Source organism: Ochotona princeps, chromosome 15 (assembly GCF_030435755.1).
Source record: "Ochotona princeps isolate mOchPri1 chromosome 15, mOchPri1.hap1, whole genome shotgun sequence".
NCBI classification, from domain to species: Eukaryota; Metazoa; Chordata; class Mammalia; order Lagomorpha; family Ochotonidae; genus Ochotona; species Ochotona princeps.
The window spans coordinates 43,959,439-43,975,419 of NC_080846.1; the positions used below are offsets into that span (position 1 = coordinate 43,959,439).

At 49.8% G+C, this 15,981-nt stretch overlaps 1 protein-coding gene and 1 long non-coding RNA gene across 2 annotated transcripts in view; both read left to right on the forward strand.

The window, feature by feature from the left end:
- PLXNC1 (plexin C1) overlaps positions 1–15,981 on the forward strand; it is a 165,392-nt gene that overhangs the window by 100,370 nt on the left and 49,041 nt on the right. The window contains exons 13-20 of the mRNA XM_058673854.1: positions 1,898–2,101; positions 2,214–2,399; positions 4,572–4,674; positions 7,178–7,279; positions 7,591–7,694; positions 12,946–12,984; positions 13,227–13,351; positions 13,893–14,091. Coding sequence (XP_058529837.1) covers positions 1,898–2,101; positions 2,214–2,399; positions 4,572–4,674; positions 7,178–7,279; positions 7,591–7,694; positions 12,946–12,984; positions 13,227–13,351; positions 13,893–14,091 — 1,062 coding nt within the window. The remainder of the gene's footprint in view (positions 1–1,897; positions 2,102–2,213; positions 2,400–4,571; positions 4,675–7,177; positions 7,280–7,590; positions 7,695–12,945; positions 12,985–13,226; positions 13,352–13,892; positions 14,092–15,981) is intronic.
- On the forward strand, positions 11,069–11,909 carry LOC131482131 (uncharacterized). The gene is made up of 2 exons (XR_009246771.1): positions 11,069–11,220; positions 11,578–11,909. It is a non-coding gene; the product is annotated as an uncharacterized LOC131482131 (long non-coding RNA).

Consider the following 15,981-nt stretch of genomic DNA (forward strand, 5'->3'; position numbering starts at 1 on the left):
CTTGTCTATGGACTTGCGCCCTTTCTTAGTGGTTGCTGCCAGGCCAAATAGAACTTATTAGCATCCACTGTGGGCAAAACATTTTGCTGGAGCTCAACATTGTGTCGAAGCCAGTAAGGCCCCCACCTGCAATGCCAGCAGGTACAGGTTCCTGTCGCAGCTTCTCTGCTTCTGATCCAGCTCCCTGCTAATGGCCTGTGAAAATCAGTGGAAAATGGTCCAAGGGTTTGGGCTCCTGCCACCTGCGTGGGAGACCCCGAGGAAGCTGTTGGCTCCAGGCATCAGCTTTGCCGCAGCCTGGGACAGTGCAGCCATCTAGGAAGTAAACCAGCAGATGGTGGATCCCTCTCTCTGTCTCTCCCTCCATCTCTGTAACTCTGTCTTTCAAAATAAATTGTTCAATCTTGAACAAAACGACAGTTTTGCTGGGTGTAAGGATAAAAGATTAGTGAGGATGACTTCCTGGAGGAGAAGCTGTATTAATATTGCAGGTCAATAGTACCGGTGTGGTCAAGTGCTTAGCTCTTGGCTTCCCTGCCAGCTCCGAGCCCCGTGAGGTCCAATGAGGCACCATGTGTTTCCAGGGCGGAGGACGGTGGCTTTGGTGTGGAGGTGAGCATGTCTGCAGAGTGGCCAGGGGTGCGAACAGGTGGAAGTGGACGGTGACTTCCAGTATGGAAGACAGCTTCCTTCCACTCAGCTGGAACTGAGAGAGATGGCTGTAACGTAGCCTTGGAGTACCGGTGTGCAGGCAGGGGTGGTGCTCATTCAGGAAAGGTGGGGGCAACATGATTGGAGTGACAGCATCGGGAAAGGAGAAGAGGGTGCTTTGGATATGATGGGGCAGAAGAGAGCAGAGAGGAAGATCGGGGGCAGGAGTTGATCCTTGAGGAGGCTGAGGCTGGGTGATCCCAGGACTACAGAGCCTTCTGGAAGGCATCTTTTCTGAGGCCAGCCTGCTGGGGCAAAGGCTGTGGAGCAGGTGGGAAAGGCCAGGGGCCACAGTGCTTTCCATGCTGTCCATGGGCCGTAGTGGCGTGGGGACGCATGGAGGAGGCAGAGGGCTAGTCATGCATGGCCACACCCACACTGTTGGAGGCCTCTGTGCCTTCTCCTGGCCCCTCCCTTACCCCTTGTTTATGTCGTGACACCAGAAGGACAAAGGGACTTGCTCTCAAAACATTGGTCCTTCCTCCCGTTCCCCTGGCCACCTGAAAATGACTATGCAATTGTACGTTTTTTAAAACTCCACCTGTCGATCAGGCCACATTCTCTGCCTTGTTTCCCATCCTTGTGGTCATCAGTTGGTTGTGGAACGCACTGTCTCTTTTACTTGTGTTTCCGGGGGACGTCAGAGTGGCCTTTCCTCTTTGTGGTTAGTGACTTCTGCCTACACGCACAGGAGGTTCCCCAACACAGGCAGGTCAGGGTCTCTTCTTCCTTCTAGTAGTTTCCCAGGATTCCACTGTTCCAGCCCCCAGGGACACCTGAGTGCTCGGGCCAGCATCTTCCTCTTTGTCTACACGGCTCGTTTCTGCCTAGTTTCTTTTCCCACGGCATTTCTGCTGCTGACTTCCACTGCCGACAGCAGCAGTAATCGTAATAGCTGGCGTGTATCATGAAGGGCTAACTCCACTAAGCAGGTACTGTTCTAAGCATTTCTGCATGTGTGATCCTATGTGGTTTAACCCTCACTTCATGGAAGGAGCCCCTGTCTCATTTACTTCAAGGCTGTTTAGTCCCAGGGGCAGAGTCAGTATCATTAACCCCATTGTGCAGATGGGGAAAACAGAAGCACCCAGAAGTCTGGTAGTTGACCAGATCACTGGGCTATCAGAGAGCAGATCTAAGATTCTGCAGTGAAGTTCCTAAAAATGCTTCTTTCCTTCTCTGCCAGGTCTCTGAGCATTGCGTGACGACTTCCTGCAGGTTTCTAGCCCCCAGTTTAAAGAGTTTGAAAGTGCGCATGAACGTGACTGTGAAGCTGAGGGTGCAGGACACCTACCTGGACTGTGGGACTTTGCAGTACCTCGAGGACCCCAGATTCACAGGGTACCGGGTGGATTCTGAGGTAGACACAGAATTGGCCGTCAAAATCCAGGTACGTGCCTCGCCTTGGCTGCTGCAGCGGGTGGTCCCAGGCCTCCCGGGCTGGCCAGGTGGCCTTCTGCAAGTGGCCTGACGTCTTCATGTTCGTTTTTCTGCTTCCGCAGAAAGAGAATGACAACTTCAACATTTCTAAGACAGACATCGAAATCACCCTCTTCTATGGGGAAAATGGGCAATTAAATTGTAGTTTTGAGAACATTACGAGAAACCAGGATCTCACCACCATTCTTTGTAAAGTGAAAGACATCACTGCTGCCAACAGCATCGCCACCTCCTCCAAGAAAGTTCGTGTAAGTCGCCGGGGCAGTGCCACTTGCTCTCCTTGGCTAACCCTGGGGGTCGGGGGGAGGCACAATCTTCCCCGGGTGTTTACCTCTCTGTTTGAAATAGAAGGAAACAGAGCAGGTAGTGTACGCTCAATGCAGTTCCTTCAAGAGTTGGCAGCATGCACTCACCGGCCCAGTGAATGTCAGCGTGCTGAAGGCACTGATACCTGTGATATGATTGAAGCGTGGGACTCTTGTTCTTGCCGTACATCAAGCTCAGAGCTTCTCCAGGAGTCCCCTTGGTGGAAAAACTGTCACTCTGTACCCAAATGCAGAGCTGGAAGGTCCCAGCAGAAGCCCCAAACAGGAGCCTCATCTCGCTCATTCAGGATCAGCTTGGAGTCTGCCAGAGACCCGACAGTCCGTGGCTCTTGGGCCTCTTCCTTCACCGCTGAGGTCCTGCCTTCCAGGATGTCTTCTCCCTGACATGCTGGGAGGACCCATCCCTGGGATATTTGTGGCCCACAATAAAGATACGAGACCAAGTGAGAAGGGGAACAGCTCCAGAGTTGCCCTTCCCAAGTGTTGGCGTCGCGTGTGGCGCCGCGCAGTCTCTGTTGAAGTTGCTTTCTCAGCCACCGTCATAAATCACTGGAGAAAGGATGAGGAAGAAGACTTGAAGTCAGAACAAAGGCGCGTCCAGGTCCCAGCTGGAGCAGGCAGTCGCAGTGTGGCCTTGAGAAGATCGTGGGCTCTCTGCAGTCTCTCTGGTCTGTCTGTGTAGTATAGGAATATGGTTGGCTGAAAAAGCAATGGCAACACGCAACTCCTAAGGCATCTCTCTTCCGTGTTATCTTGAGAAGGGCTCATGTCTACATTCCTCATCACTCAGGGTACAGCTCTGTGGAATCTGTGCCCACCCGGCGGCAGCACAGCAGGGAGCAACATAGATACAGGCCTGGGCATTGGGTGCTTGCCTCAAGAGACACTTAGAACTTATGAAAGAATGGGTTAGGAGGCGGTGGTTGTTACAGAGCGAAATGGAGCAACATGGTGCACAGGACTACCCGTTTGTGATGGTGGGCTACGGGAGTCTGTGATGATGGCAGCTGAACCAGGGCCCCAAAGACCCCAGGAGGTCAGTGTGGCCCCCATGGTGGGAACCACAGGAATACTAGGACACCATGAGAGAGGAAACTGAATAACAAGAAAGCAAGAGATGAGGACTGTGTGCCACGGTTGGGGCTCGGGGTTTTTTGTTGTTGTTTTGTTTTTAAAGATTTATTTATTTGAAGGGCAGAATAACAGAACCAAAGGTATATGGAGAGGTTTTCCATCCATTGGTTCTCTCTCTCTAAATGGCCATATCAGCCAGGACTTGGCCAGGGCAGAGCCACGAGCCCAGAACTCCATCCTGGTCTCCCTCATGGGTGTGGGAGGGGTCCACAGACTTGGGCCATCCCCTGCTGCTTTCCCAGGAGCATTAACAAGGAACTGGATCATAAGCAGAGCATCTGGGACTCAAACCAGCACTCTAACATGGGATTCTGGTGTCACGGGCAGCAGTCAAATGCACTACACCACACAACACTGGCCCCTAGGGGCTCAGCATTTGAGTTCTGCCAAGCCATTGGAAAGGCATGAGCAGGAGTGATGTGAGCTGACTTTGGCATTGGCTGTGGCGCATGAGCCCTTACAACCAAAAGGCAGGTGAAAAGGGAAGGGGGTGAATAGCATGCCTTTTCCCCTTACATGTTTTAGGAAATTTTCTAATGGGAGAAAAAAAAAAATAAATGAAAGCTAAGCCTGGAATAGTCCCTCTCAGAGTAGCGAGTCAGCAGGGCCCACGTCGTTGTAACGGCTGAGTGCTTTTAGTCCGAAGCATCCTGCCATGACATGCAGGATAGGGCTAGAGCTCGCTGGTCCCCTGGAAGCAAAGGTGAGGGTGCTGTTCAACCTGTGCTCACTGCCGCCTCGTGGGTCCACTCTGCGGGGGCTTAGGGGGACTGCTGGAGATCTGGTGCGATCCACCTTGAAGGAACATACTGGGAAACCGAGGTCCAGGGCCTGCTGTTGGGATTGGAGCTCAGCTCACCATGGGAGTGCCCCATGTCTCTGAGTGTATCTTAAGTGGGGGACCCCCATCTTGGGTGGCATAGGGTACCTAACTAGGGTCTGACGAGGCTCTCCTTTTAGGTTAGACTGGGAAACCTGGAGCTGTTCGTGGAGCAGGAGTCGGTTCCCTCCACGTGGTACTTTCTCATCGTGCTTCCCGTCCTGCTGGTGATTGTCATTTTTGGTAAGTGCCTTATTCACTGAGAGACATCGTTTCCCTTGGGGTCTCTCATAGGGCAGGCAAGCCGTTCAGCTTTGGGGGTGGGGGGTGGCTCTTTGCTTCCCTTGAGCACTAATGGAGGAAAACTCCGCTCAGAACTCTGGGAAAGGGGTCCCGGGCACACGCCGAGAGCCTTGGAAACGTTTCTCAAGAGACCTGTAGTATAAAGGGCTGGGTCTCTGAGTTGTGGTCCTGAACCCACTTGGTTTGGCTGGTGTTCACTAATAGCTGCTGCCATCCTTGTCTGGGAATTCCTCTGCTCTCAGGGGACTTGGTCAGCTCCTCCTCCACCTGCACCCCAGTCCTGCCTTTCCAGACAGAATTGGAATTAAGCCATGGAACTGGGTCATTTGAGACTCATTAGGTCTACAAGAGCCCATGGTGGTTCTCCCTTGACTGATCTGGCCTCTGTCACTTGCTTTCATTTGGCTACCTGGTCTTTTGATGAGAGAAGTGGACAGCATTTAAGACTAGGATGATACACATGCTCAAAGGGAAAATCTCTTGCAAGTTTGCAGAACGGAGGGGTCAGTGAGTCCCGGATTTCCCAAGGCATCCGTGTCCTGGAGCTGCCCTCCTGAGAAAGGCCGTGTCCTCCTGGGGTTCTCACCACTGTCTTCACCACTCCCTGTTGTCTTCTTGCAAACCAGTTAGCCCACCCGTGTGCTTGGTCCCTGTGGCTGTTTGGTTTGCACCCTCCGGTTGTGAGCTGAGTTTTGTTTCTATTCCTTTTGTTTCTGTTTTCCCTTCTCCTCCTTTGAAAAAAAAAAAAAAAAAAACCCTCCTCTCCATCCCCTGGTCTTGCACTGCATCATCATCTAACAGAGACAGTTTGCTCATGTCTTCTTCCACATTCTCTTTGTCTCATTCCTTCATTCATGCCGGTTCTCCCTTACCTGTTGTTTCCTGAGCATCTGTTCTGTTGCTGATGCAGCTGGATCTGCAGCTGAGTTAAGGCCCAGTGCTTCCCCTCAGGGTGTTCACGGTCCAGCGAGGGAAGGATTTATGTGTATAATTAGCTGGCTTCATGTGATGAATGCTCTCTGCCGGGACCCTATTTTGTCCTGCTGGATGATCACTTGAGGCTCTGCTTTGTGAATGTCCTCCCCAGATTGCCTTCCCCCCCATTGTATATTTACAATCCAGAATCAGGCTTGGGGTGTTCACGAACCTCCGGCCGCTGGCAGCTCTATTCAGATTACTTGGGGCTCATCTTGTTAACGTTGAGCTGTATCCCTCCCTCGGCTCTGTAGAGACCAAGTCTGCCTTTCAAGGTGACTTGGGCTGCCTTGGACACAGGGCTCTGGGTTGCACTTCAGACTTGCATGGCCCGAGGCAGGATTGCGGGATCTTTGGCCAGAGCAAGACTACCCCACCTTCCCATCAAAGCAGAGTGGCCACACTCAGCACCCCTGCATTGTTCCAAGTGCAGCCTGTGGCACAGTGCTCCCTAGTGACACTGCTAAGAGGCTTCTGTGGCCTTGGAAGTTTGGGAATCATTGATGTTCCACAGTTTTCTTGGAGGTACACAGCACACATTAGGACTGTTGGCCTTGTAAAGTGGTCCATGGAAGGAGTGTGTTGCATTTTGTCTCTTCCAGCATCATTTGTGCCTATGGATAGCAGAGCCCTTGTGTCAGGCAATATTCTCTTGAAAGAACTGTAACTTAGTGAGTGCTGGTACTTGATTGTTGAGTATTTATTTTTCTTAAAAGTGTAAGTTCTCTGTTGCTGTGAGTTACCTGTTGTAAGTATGTCAAGGTCACAGAGAGATAGGCCCTGGGACAGATAAAGCAGCCAGGCACAGAGACCTGAAGGATCTTGCTTGAGGTCACACAGCTAGCATAGGGCACAGCAGGGGACGGGGACCCAAGCCCCTGCTCCATTCTGTTTACTGTCTTGACAGCTCGATTGGAAGCAAAAGACAGTGGCCCAAGAAGCCCCATATGCCTGGATCACATGGCCCCATTAGGCGGGGACCAGCTCGGCTTGCATGGGTACAGCCAGCTGTGTAGCCCTGGGGTTTATTTCTCTGCATTTGCAGCCCAGACTTCATTTCTCCGGGGATGTTTAGAAACCTCAGCCAAAAGAATGGAACAATATGAGTGGCCTGTGGCTGCGGGAAAATCTTGGCTTATTTTATTACTTTTCAGCCAACTGGGATCTTTGGTTACAAGTGAAGGTTATTTGATTTAGTTTTCATTTTTAAGATGAGTGGATTTTTTTCTTTTAATGTTGCATTTTAGCATCTTCCCCTTGGAGTGAACGACCCTCCACGGGCAGCCCAGCTCTTGCACACTGCTTTCCAGTCCATTGATTCTCTGTTCCCACTCACCCCTACCGCCTGCACACACACGCACTTGCTCTTCCTGACTGAGGGAAGTGTAAAGGTTGGTGGGCATGGTCGTGGGTCTCTCCAAGCTCTCCCGTCCCCCTGACAAGAGCGTCTTTCTCTCTCTGTCCTCAGCGGCTGTCGGAGTGACCAGGCACAAATCTCAGGAACTGAGTCGCAAGCAGAGCCAACAGCTGGAACTGCTGGAAAGCGAGCTTCGCAAAGAGATCCGTGATGGTAGGGGCCCACATTTCTATTTGTAGCATAGCAAGCCTTTTTGATTAAAAAAAAAAAAATTTTTTTTTGGCCCATCCATGAAAACAGCTAGGGTAAATGAGAAATGTTTGTATACCAGCAGCCACTGTGCAGCAGGGCCTGGGCCCGGCTTTGTATTTCTTTGCAGCTCTTCCCTGCAGCCAACCAGGTAATTATCTATTGTTTCTTCCTTAATGAAAACCAAGGTCACACTCTGCATTAGACAAAACAGCACAAGATCTTCTCCATTGTTTGTTGAGTTAAAATATTGCTCTTGGGATTGTGTCTTGCAGGCTTTGCTGAGCTGCAGATGGATAAATTGGATGTGGTTGATAGTTTTGGAACCGTTCCCTTCCTTGACTACAAACATTTTGCTCTGAGGACTTTCTTCCCGGAGGTAAAAGAGCATTGATCATCCTCCTAAGGTTGACTCTTGAATAATAATGAAGGTGCTTGTTGCTCTCTGTCAGAGCGCGTGTTTGCTTCCAAGGCAGCTGTAGCTAATAGGTCCGGGACAAAAATTCATCGGCTTAAGCTGGAGCAGCGCAGGCAGGAGGAAAATTACTAATTGCACGGAGTTGACAAGAAAATAGTGATGGGTCAGAGGCGATTACTCCTGGTCCAGTAGCAGCAACTTAAGAGGCACAGAACTTGAGAGGGATGATTTTCGCCTTGTTTTACACCCAGGGTGGAACTGGATTTGTGGCTGGGAAGTAAGCTAATTTCTTAAACGATCAATACACGGTGGGCTGGCTGATTGGTTGTGCTTATCTGCATGACTTCCATTGCTTCACTCTTGCTTCTAAGTAGGAAAAGAGAGAGTCCTCGTGGCCACAAGTGGGGTGAGGGGAAGCAGACTTGTAAGGACTCTGAGCTGCTAACAGGCACCGTAGCCATGCAGTGTCTTTCCGATTATCTGTGGCAGGTTTTCCTTAGCTGACCGTTTGTGTCATACTCATTGAGTGGAACTAGCTACACGGAATGATTCATTTGTTCTAGAACTCGAAGGAGTGCTCAGTTGAACCCATTGGTCACCTGTGTTCTGACACCTCCATTTTCTCACCTGCTCACTCAACCTTCTTCCTTTTAACCCTCCCAGGTCATCTTTGGTAAGGTATAGTCCTTCTCCATCACATCCCACCAGCCCCAGCTTCACTAGATTGCCCTCCTCCACTTTTTTTTTTTTTAAGATTTATTATTATTGGAAAGCCGGATATACAGAGAGGAGGAGAGACAGAGAGGAAGATCTTCCATCCGATGTTTCACTCCCTGAGTGTGCGCAACGGCCAGTGCCGATCCAATGCCGGGAACCAGGAACCTCTTCGGGGTCTCCCACGCGGGTGCAGGGTCCCAAGGCTTTGGGCCATCCTCGACTGCTTTCCCAGGCCACAAGCAGGGAGCTGGATGGGAAGTGGAGCTGCCGGGATTAGAACTGGCGTCCATATGGGATACCGGGGCGTTCAAGGTGAGGACTTTAGCCGCTAGGCCACGCCGCCGGGCCCGCCGTCCTCCACTTTTATTGTTATTGTTATTGTTATTGTTGTTGATCTAGAACTGATGACCACAGTGCAGCCTTTGGAACACATCAGTACCACAGTTGTCCTAATGAAGATCCAGCCAGAAAACTCTCTAGGACCAAAGGAGGCCTGGGCCTCACCTTAGCAGAAATTTCTTGGCTACACTGGCAGGAAGCCAGAGTTCAGAAAACCAGACACATGCAGTAAGCAATTTGCAGCTTCTCTATAATTCTAGTAGACACAGGGGTGTGCCCTGCTGTGTCTCAAGGTTGGGCCACTCCCTCAAAACACCTGTCATCTTTGCTTCATCCAAGCCTTACAAATCAAGAAGGCCTTACAGAGGATTTCAGTTTGTTGTACTTGTGTTGTTTGTTTTGTTTTAAACTTGTCCAGTCAGAGGGGCTAGCACCAAGTTTTGCCATTAACTCCTCCTGGGAAGGAGGCTGGGAAGGAGGCTGCAGCTTCACGAATCAGGATGACTGTGCAAAGGACCTCCACTAGGGATACGTCACAAGTCCTGTTTCCCAGCTCTTTCAGATCCCCATTAAGAATTTAATAGCAATCAAATAACAGAGATTTTCGACATCACCATGAGTACTGTGTGGGCTTTTACCGTTAATGGCTGCCCTTGAGTGCCGAATAGAGTAATCTGTGGCCAGAGCAAGAAATTTCCTATCTTCTAAATCTGCTCAGCAAAGAGCAAGATGGAGTGGGGAATGTCAAGGAAGACTGCAGCATGTTGAGTATTAAAAAGTCCCAGGCACAATGCGATGCTATTTTAGGAGAGATAGTTGCAAAGAGCTAAGCGATTCAGTTGTGGGCTATGTGGATGTTTGAGAGGCAACGGGAAAGCTATAAAAACTGAAGTCAGAAAGAGTTGTTCAAGGATAGGACCCAGGAGGAACAAGCCCAAGTTTGTCAAAATGCTGCCCAGAAAACATCCATCAGAACTGAATGTGTAATGACCCGGGCACGCACCCCAGGGACACGCCAAGGTGAGGCCAGTGTCCCATGGCATGTCTTGCATGCTACAGATCAGGCCTTCTGGGACTTGGGCCCTGGACCATGGGACCCAGACCCAGGTGTCCAGGCCTGGAGGAGGGGCTTGTTGATCAAAACCTTCCAGAGAGCAGAGCGCAAAACCTGGAGATACCCAAAGAAAGCCAGAGGCAGCATAGTGACATAGCCAGTTAATCCTTTGCCTGCAGCGCCAGCTTCCCATGTGGGTGCCAATTCATGTCCCAGTTGCTCTACTTCTGATCCAGTCCCCTGCTTAATGATCTTGGCAAGCAGCTGAGGATGGCCCTAGGGGACCCCAGCACCCACGTGGCAGACCAGGAAGAAGCTTTTAGCTTGTGACTTTGGATTAGCTCAGCGGTAGTAGTTGTGGCCATTTGCAGAGTGAGCCAGCAGATGGAAGATCTCTCTCTCTCGCTCTCTCCTTTTTTTCTGTGAAATTTGCCTTTCAAATAAAAACAAATATTAGAAAAAAGCAAGCCAGTGGTTGTCGGATCCCTGGTTCTTTGCTGTTTCTTCAGGCTTTTCAAGCTTTGTTCCTCATTATGTTCCCCCTTTTTCCTTTGGCTGAAAATGGGAGAATAAGACCAAGTAGAAAATCTAACCTCTAGGAAATTTGAATAAGAAGGAAGAAAAAGCCTGAGAACCAAGAGGCAGGATGGTTTTTTCGTCGTTAAGTTCAAGAGTTCCTTTAAATATTCTATTTACATGAAGTTAAAAAATATCGGAAACTAGAAAAACACCAGCCCAGAGCTTTGTGTTGTTGTTTTTTTGTCTTTTTGTTTGTTTTTAGAGAAGTGAATTCATTAACTTGAAAGGCAGAAAGAGTGAGACGGGGGTCTACCACTGGTTGGCTCCCTTCACAGTTGCCCACCATGGCCGGGGCTGGATCAGGTGGAACTCATGACCTGGAACACCATCTGAGTCTCCCGTGCAGGTTGCAGAGAGATCCAGGTGCATCTGCAGGAGGCTGGATAGGAAGCAGAGCTGGCCTTCCAGTCCCGGCAGCCCTGTATGGGAGGCGGGCATCCCAAGCAGCAGTGCCCAGTGCCAGTCCTGTTCTCCTTGTTCCTTGGACAGACTTTGACCAGAATAGTCTGAGGCCTTTGTCTTGGGTTAACGAATTGGAAACTCAGAAGCAGATTTCTTTATAGAAGATACAAAATTAGTCCCCCATTTCAGCTACTACCCGCCCCCGCCCCCAAATTAGCAGATCTTGGATATTTGAATCTGTATGCTGCTGACTGATTTAAAGTATGATTCAGTGTGCTTTCAAACTAGGATCATTCATTCCAATAAGATTTATGATACATGTTTAAAACCCTCAAATTATAAAGTTTATATTCAGGAGCTGAAAACATGGTCCATAAAGAGATTTTTAGAAACCAGGTGGTCGGGCCTGGCGGCGTGGCCTAGCGGCTAAAGTCCTCACCTTGAAAGCCCCGGAATCCCATATGGGTGCCGGTTCTAATCCCGGCAGTTCCACTTCCCATCCAGCTCCCTGCTTGTGGCCTGGGAAAGCAGTTGAGGACGGCCCAATGCTTTGGGACCCTGCACCCACGTGGGAGACCCCGAAGAGGTTCCAGGTTCCCGGCTTTGGATCGGCGCGCACTGGCCCGTTGCGGCTCACTTGGGGAGTGAGTCATCGGATGGAAGATCTTCCTCTCTGTCTCTCCTCCTCTGTGTATATCTGGCTGTAATAAAATGAATAAATCTTAAAAAAGAAAAAAAAAAAAAAGAAACCAGGTGGTCAGGGCCAGGTTGTTGTAAAGCAGGTTAGGCTGTTGCCTGTGATGCCAGTATCCCACACGGGCACCAGTTTACCAGTTGGAGTCCTGGCAGCTCCAGCTTTGGTCCAGCCCCCTGCTAATGGTGTGGGAAAGCAGCAGATGGCTCAAGAGCTTGGGCCCCTAACACTGCTGTAGGAGACACAGATGGAGTTCCAAGGTCCTGGCTTTGGCCTGGTCCCCACCTTCACAATGTGGGCATTTGTGAAGTGGATCAGCAAATGTGGATGATCTCTCTACCTATCTCTACCTTGGTGTGACTCTGTGAGGCAAACAAAAATTAATCTTTTTTTTTTAAAAAAAAGTGCCAGTAGGGTAGAAGGACTGTGGCCACGTTTGCCATCAATTAGGTCCAAACACAGCAACTCTAGTTGATGCAAATACTTACCTGGCTCTTATTTTCTTTTCACCTTAAACATATGAGAGGGTGACCACTGTTGTCCTCATTTCTTTTTTTCCCCTTACGATTTACTTATTTGAAAGGCAAAAAAAATAGAGAAAGAGAAGGCTCCTGTACCCTCTAGTTCACCCCCCAGTGGCCAACGGCCAGGCCTGAAGCAAGGAACCTAGAATTCCATCTGGATCTCCCATGTGGGTGCAGAGACACCAAAAGTTGGGCTGTCTTCTGCCGGTCTTTCAGGTGCACTAGTAGTGAGCTGGATCTTAAGTGGAGCAGCCAGAACTTGAACCCACACTCATGGGATGCCAACATCCCAGGAGGCAGCCTAACACACTGCACCACAGCACTGGTGCCTCTAGTCCCCATTTTATATATGCAGATGGTCAGGTGCAGAGAGGTTAAACGACTTATCTAATGTCATGTGACCAGCATGTCATAAAACTAGGACTGAAATAGAAGAAATTGGGCTCCAGATTCTATGCTTTTTATGATCCTCTCCTCCCAACTCTATTCCCTCTTCTGTATGTGTGGAGAGGGTAGATGCCACCTAGTTGACACTGGGAAAAGTTGACTGATAGTGTTTGCCCTTAGAGGGTAAATTGCTTGGGGAGTGGGACTGATATTTGCATAATCTGCTTCAGCATTCACCTCTTTAAGAGTGAAATGCTAACCTTCCTCTCCCAACCCTAAGCCTGTGAGCACCGACCATCCCTGTCCTCAGAGGCTGCCAGAATGCACTTTTGCTTTCTGAGAGCTGCCTAATTGTTGAGGGTGATCAGGGAGTTGAGCAGGCGTTAGTCCAGGGGTTCTGCAACTGGGCAGAGGGCGGCTCTCTGCTTTATGAAAGTGGACTTGGGTGTAGTATCAGAGCAACACGCTGCTGCCGTTGGCTCTTCTGAGTAATGAACTTTGTCTCCTTCTTCTCAGTCAGGTGGCTTCACACACATCTTCACCGAAGATATGCATGTAAGTCTCTCCGTGCCTATTGCAGCCCGGTGACTGCGTGTGCTGTGCCCAGTGTTGCCATTGTCATTGTCATCCCCATAAGTACCATGTGTTTACTGCGGGTGTTTGGGGATCCTGAATTCAACAATAAATAATTCATTGTCTTAGAAAAACCCATTATGGCTCTCTGCTCTCTTGACTTGAAACTCATATCCTCGTACCACTCCGTATGAAATGATGATTGGTTTTGTTTTCTTTCTCAGAACAGAGACGCCAATGACAAGAATGAAAGCCTCACAGCACTGGATGCTCTCATCTGCAATAAGAGTTTCCTTGTTACGGTGATCCATACCCTTGAAAAGCAGAAGAACTTCTCAGTGAAGGACAGGTACTCCTCAGCTCTTTCTGATATTGAAAAGTTTCCGGCAGAGCTAGTCAACCACCCCCTTGAACTTGACATGCACCCTTCCCAAGGGAGACTGGTCAGATGTGTGTTTTTTTTTTTTCCTCCACAGCTGTGACATGTCCAGCTTACATCATGCCAACCCTAGCACAAATTCTAATTTAAAGACCAGGCTGCTTCCCCCAAAACAAACCCTAAAAAACCCCACCACCACCAAAACCCACCCAGTTTTCATCAGAAAAGCAGAAGTGTTATTTTTAATGTTAAAAATACCCTGAAAAATTTCAAGACTCACTTCTTACTGCTATTGTAGGGTAAGAGCTGAAAACAGAAAATGCCCTCCTGGGGACATTGGTGTGTGGCTTCATGATTGAGGACAGAAGTGGTCAGAATCTAGACATCCCCCTGAAAAAACCCTTCAAAAACAAAACCAAAAAACACCCAAGGAGACAGCATCCCTTGCCCAGCCTGCTTCCCAGCCAGGCCCACCAGGTGGCCAGTTAATCCAGACTGTATTTTTCCACAGGTGTCTATTTGCATCCTTCTTAACCATCGCCCTGCAAACCAAGCTTGTGTACCTGACAAGCATCCTGGAGGTGCTAACCAGGGATTTGATGGAACAGTCCAGTAACATGCAGCCCAAACTGATGCTCAGGCGCACAGAGTCCGTGGTCGAAAAACTCCTCACCAACTGGATGTCCGTCTGCCTGTCTGGCTTTCTCCGGGTAAGTGTCGTGTGGGTCCCGTAGTGTCGCCCGTAAGACACTATATGGTTTGTTTTAGCAGCAGGCTGATGCCCGTGCTGGACTTGGTCTTCACTGTCCTGCGGTGGTCAGCACTGGACTGTTTACTCTTGATCCTTGCCCTGGGTGCTAAAATGTGGGTGTGCTCTAACTGATGTTGGTGACAGTGATTCGTTTAGAAGTTTCCTCAGATGAGACTTTGTGAGAGAGCCCACTGGTTCATCTTCTACATTCATTCATGAGCAGAGCCCAGGCATTTAGGAAAATGGAGTGGGGAGAGGGAGGGACTAGTTCACACCGGAGAGAACAAGCTGTCTCACAGAGGCAGCATTACCCCCAAGTGCCCAATCGCCGCATGCCACCTGTTCTACATGTGCCGGTACAAGGCCCCAGCCAAACCAGGGTTCTGGAGTTCACGTTGGTGGAGCTGGGCCACGAGATGATGAGGCTATGAACGCGGCTTTCATCCATGTCATTGGATCCTAAAATTCTTCTCAAATGCTCACTTTCCAGAACAGCTAAAGCAGCAGGCCCTGGGCCCACCACTTGGGCCCTATCTGGAGTTTACCACTCACTCGGTTGCATTACCTGTAGAACTGGCAAAGGAAGGATATTTTGGGAAACACAGCTGAGAAAATGTACCCAGTTGCTTAGCACTGAGTAAGCACTCCATAAATGCTAGCCATGATTCTCATAAAATATTCATTTGAAAATAAGGATGTTTAGTTGAGCCCAGTCTCCCTTCGGTCCTCTGAGAGCCCCAGTTCCGAAAGTTCTCCTCTTTTCTTTCATTTTGCCAGCCGTCCCGTTCCAACATAACTGCCTAATTGTGTATTTGCAGCGAGTTCCGAAATCTAATTAAACTGAATAAGACACACTGCTATGCCACAGGTTTTAACAGTGCTGCTTAAGTTTAGATCCAAAAGCAGCACTTTAAATAGACTGTGCTTAGTTTAATGTTTAATGTAATCTTACAAGTAGATGCACAGCCATTTTTTTTTTTACAATTTTTTTTTTACCAACTCCTTCCTCTCCCGAGGCCATACCCATTTATTAAGATTAATGAAATCTGCCTTGTTTTCTGTTTACTTGGTATAAATCATCGTGTGCTTTGGGGATGTGGTGTTGCGTGGCTATTTCTGGGGTAGGTTTTTGTTTTCTCTAGCCACAACTGCTGCTAAGCACAGGCAGCAGCGTCTCTTGGCCCAGCTCCTTGGTGTTGGTCTCGAGGCCCGCTCCCGCCTATCAGTCTGAGTGGACCCAAAGCCCGATGTGCCACATTTAGTACACGCTCCTCTTCGTCACTCTCTGTGGCCCCTCAGCCCCAGCTGTGTGTCCCCTGGGTAAGGCTTGCTGCAGCTGCCCACCCAATGCAAGATGTGAGTACTGCTTTCAAGTTCCCTGTGGGGCTCTTGTGGGGGAGAATGAGATCTTCCAAAAAGAAATATGGGCTGCAAGTCCACACGGCCCTCCTTAAGCCAAGCCATCTGGGTGGCGATTTCTCAGTGCTGATTCAAAAGTGTCTAAGGACGCTGGGGGTGGTGGCTCAGTGGCAGGGAGCCAGGGAGCAGGCCTTTGGCATTCAGGGAGATGATGCCCCTGTAGGGCAGGGGTCTGCCAGCCCCACAGCAGGTGCCGCACGGGGGTATGGGACACTGTGACAGTCTTCCTCCCCCTGCCCTACCTCACAGTGGGCTCCACAGCCCCCCAGGGAGCTTCCCTTTCCAAGTCTCCAAGGCTGTGTGGGTCCTGTAGTCACCATCCCCTGACGGCCGCCATTCCATGGCCAGGCAGGACAGCGTGCTGACAGCATGGCCTCCGCTTTGTCAGTGAGTCCCCAGAACAGTCCCTGGGGTCTGTAATGCTCTGATT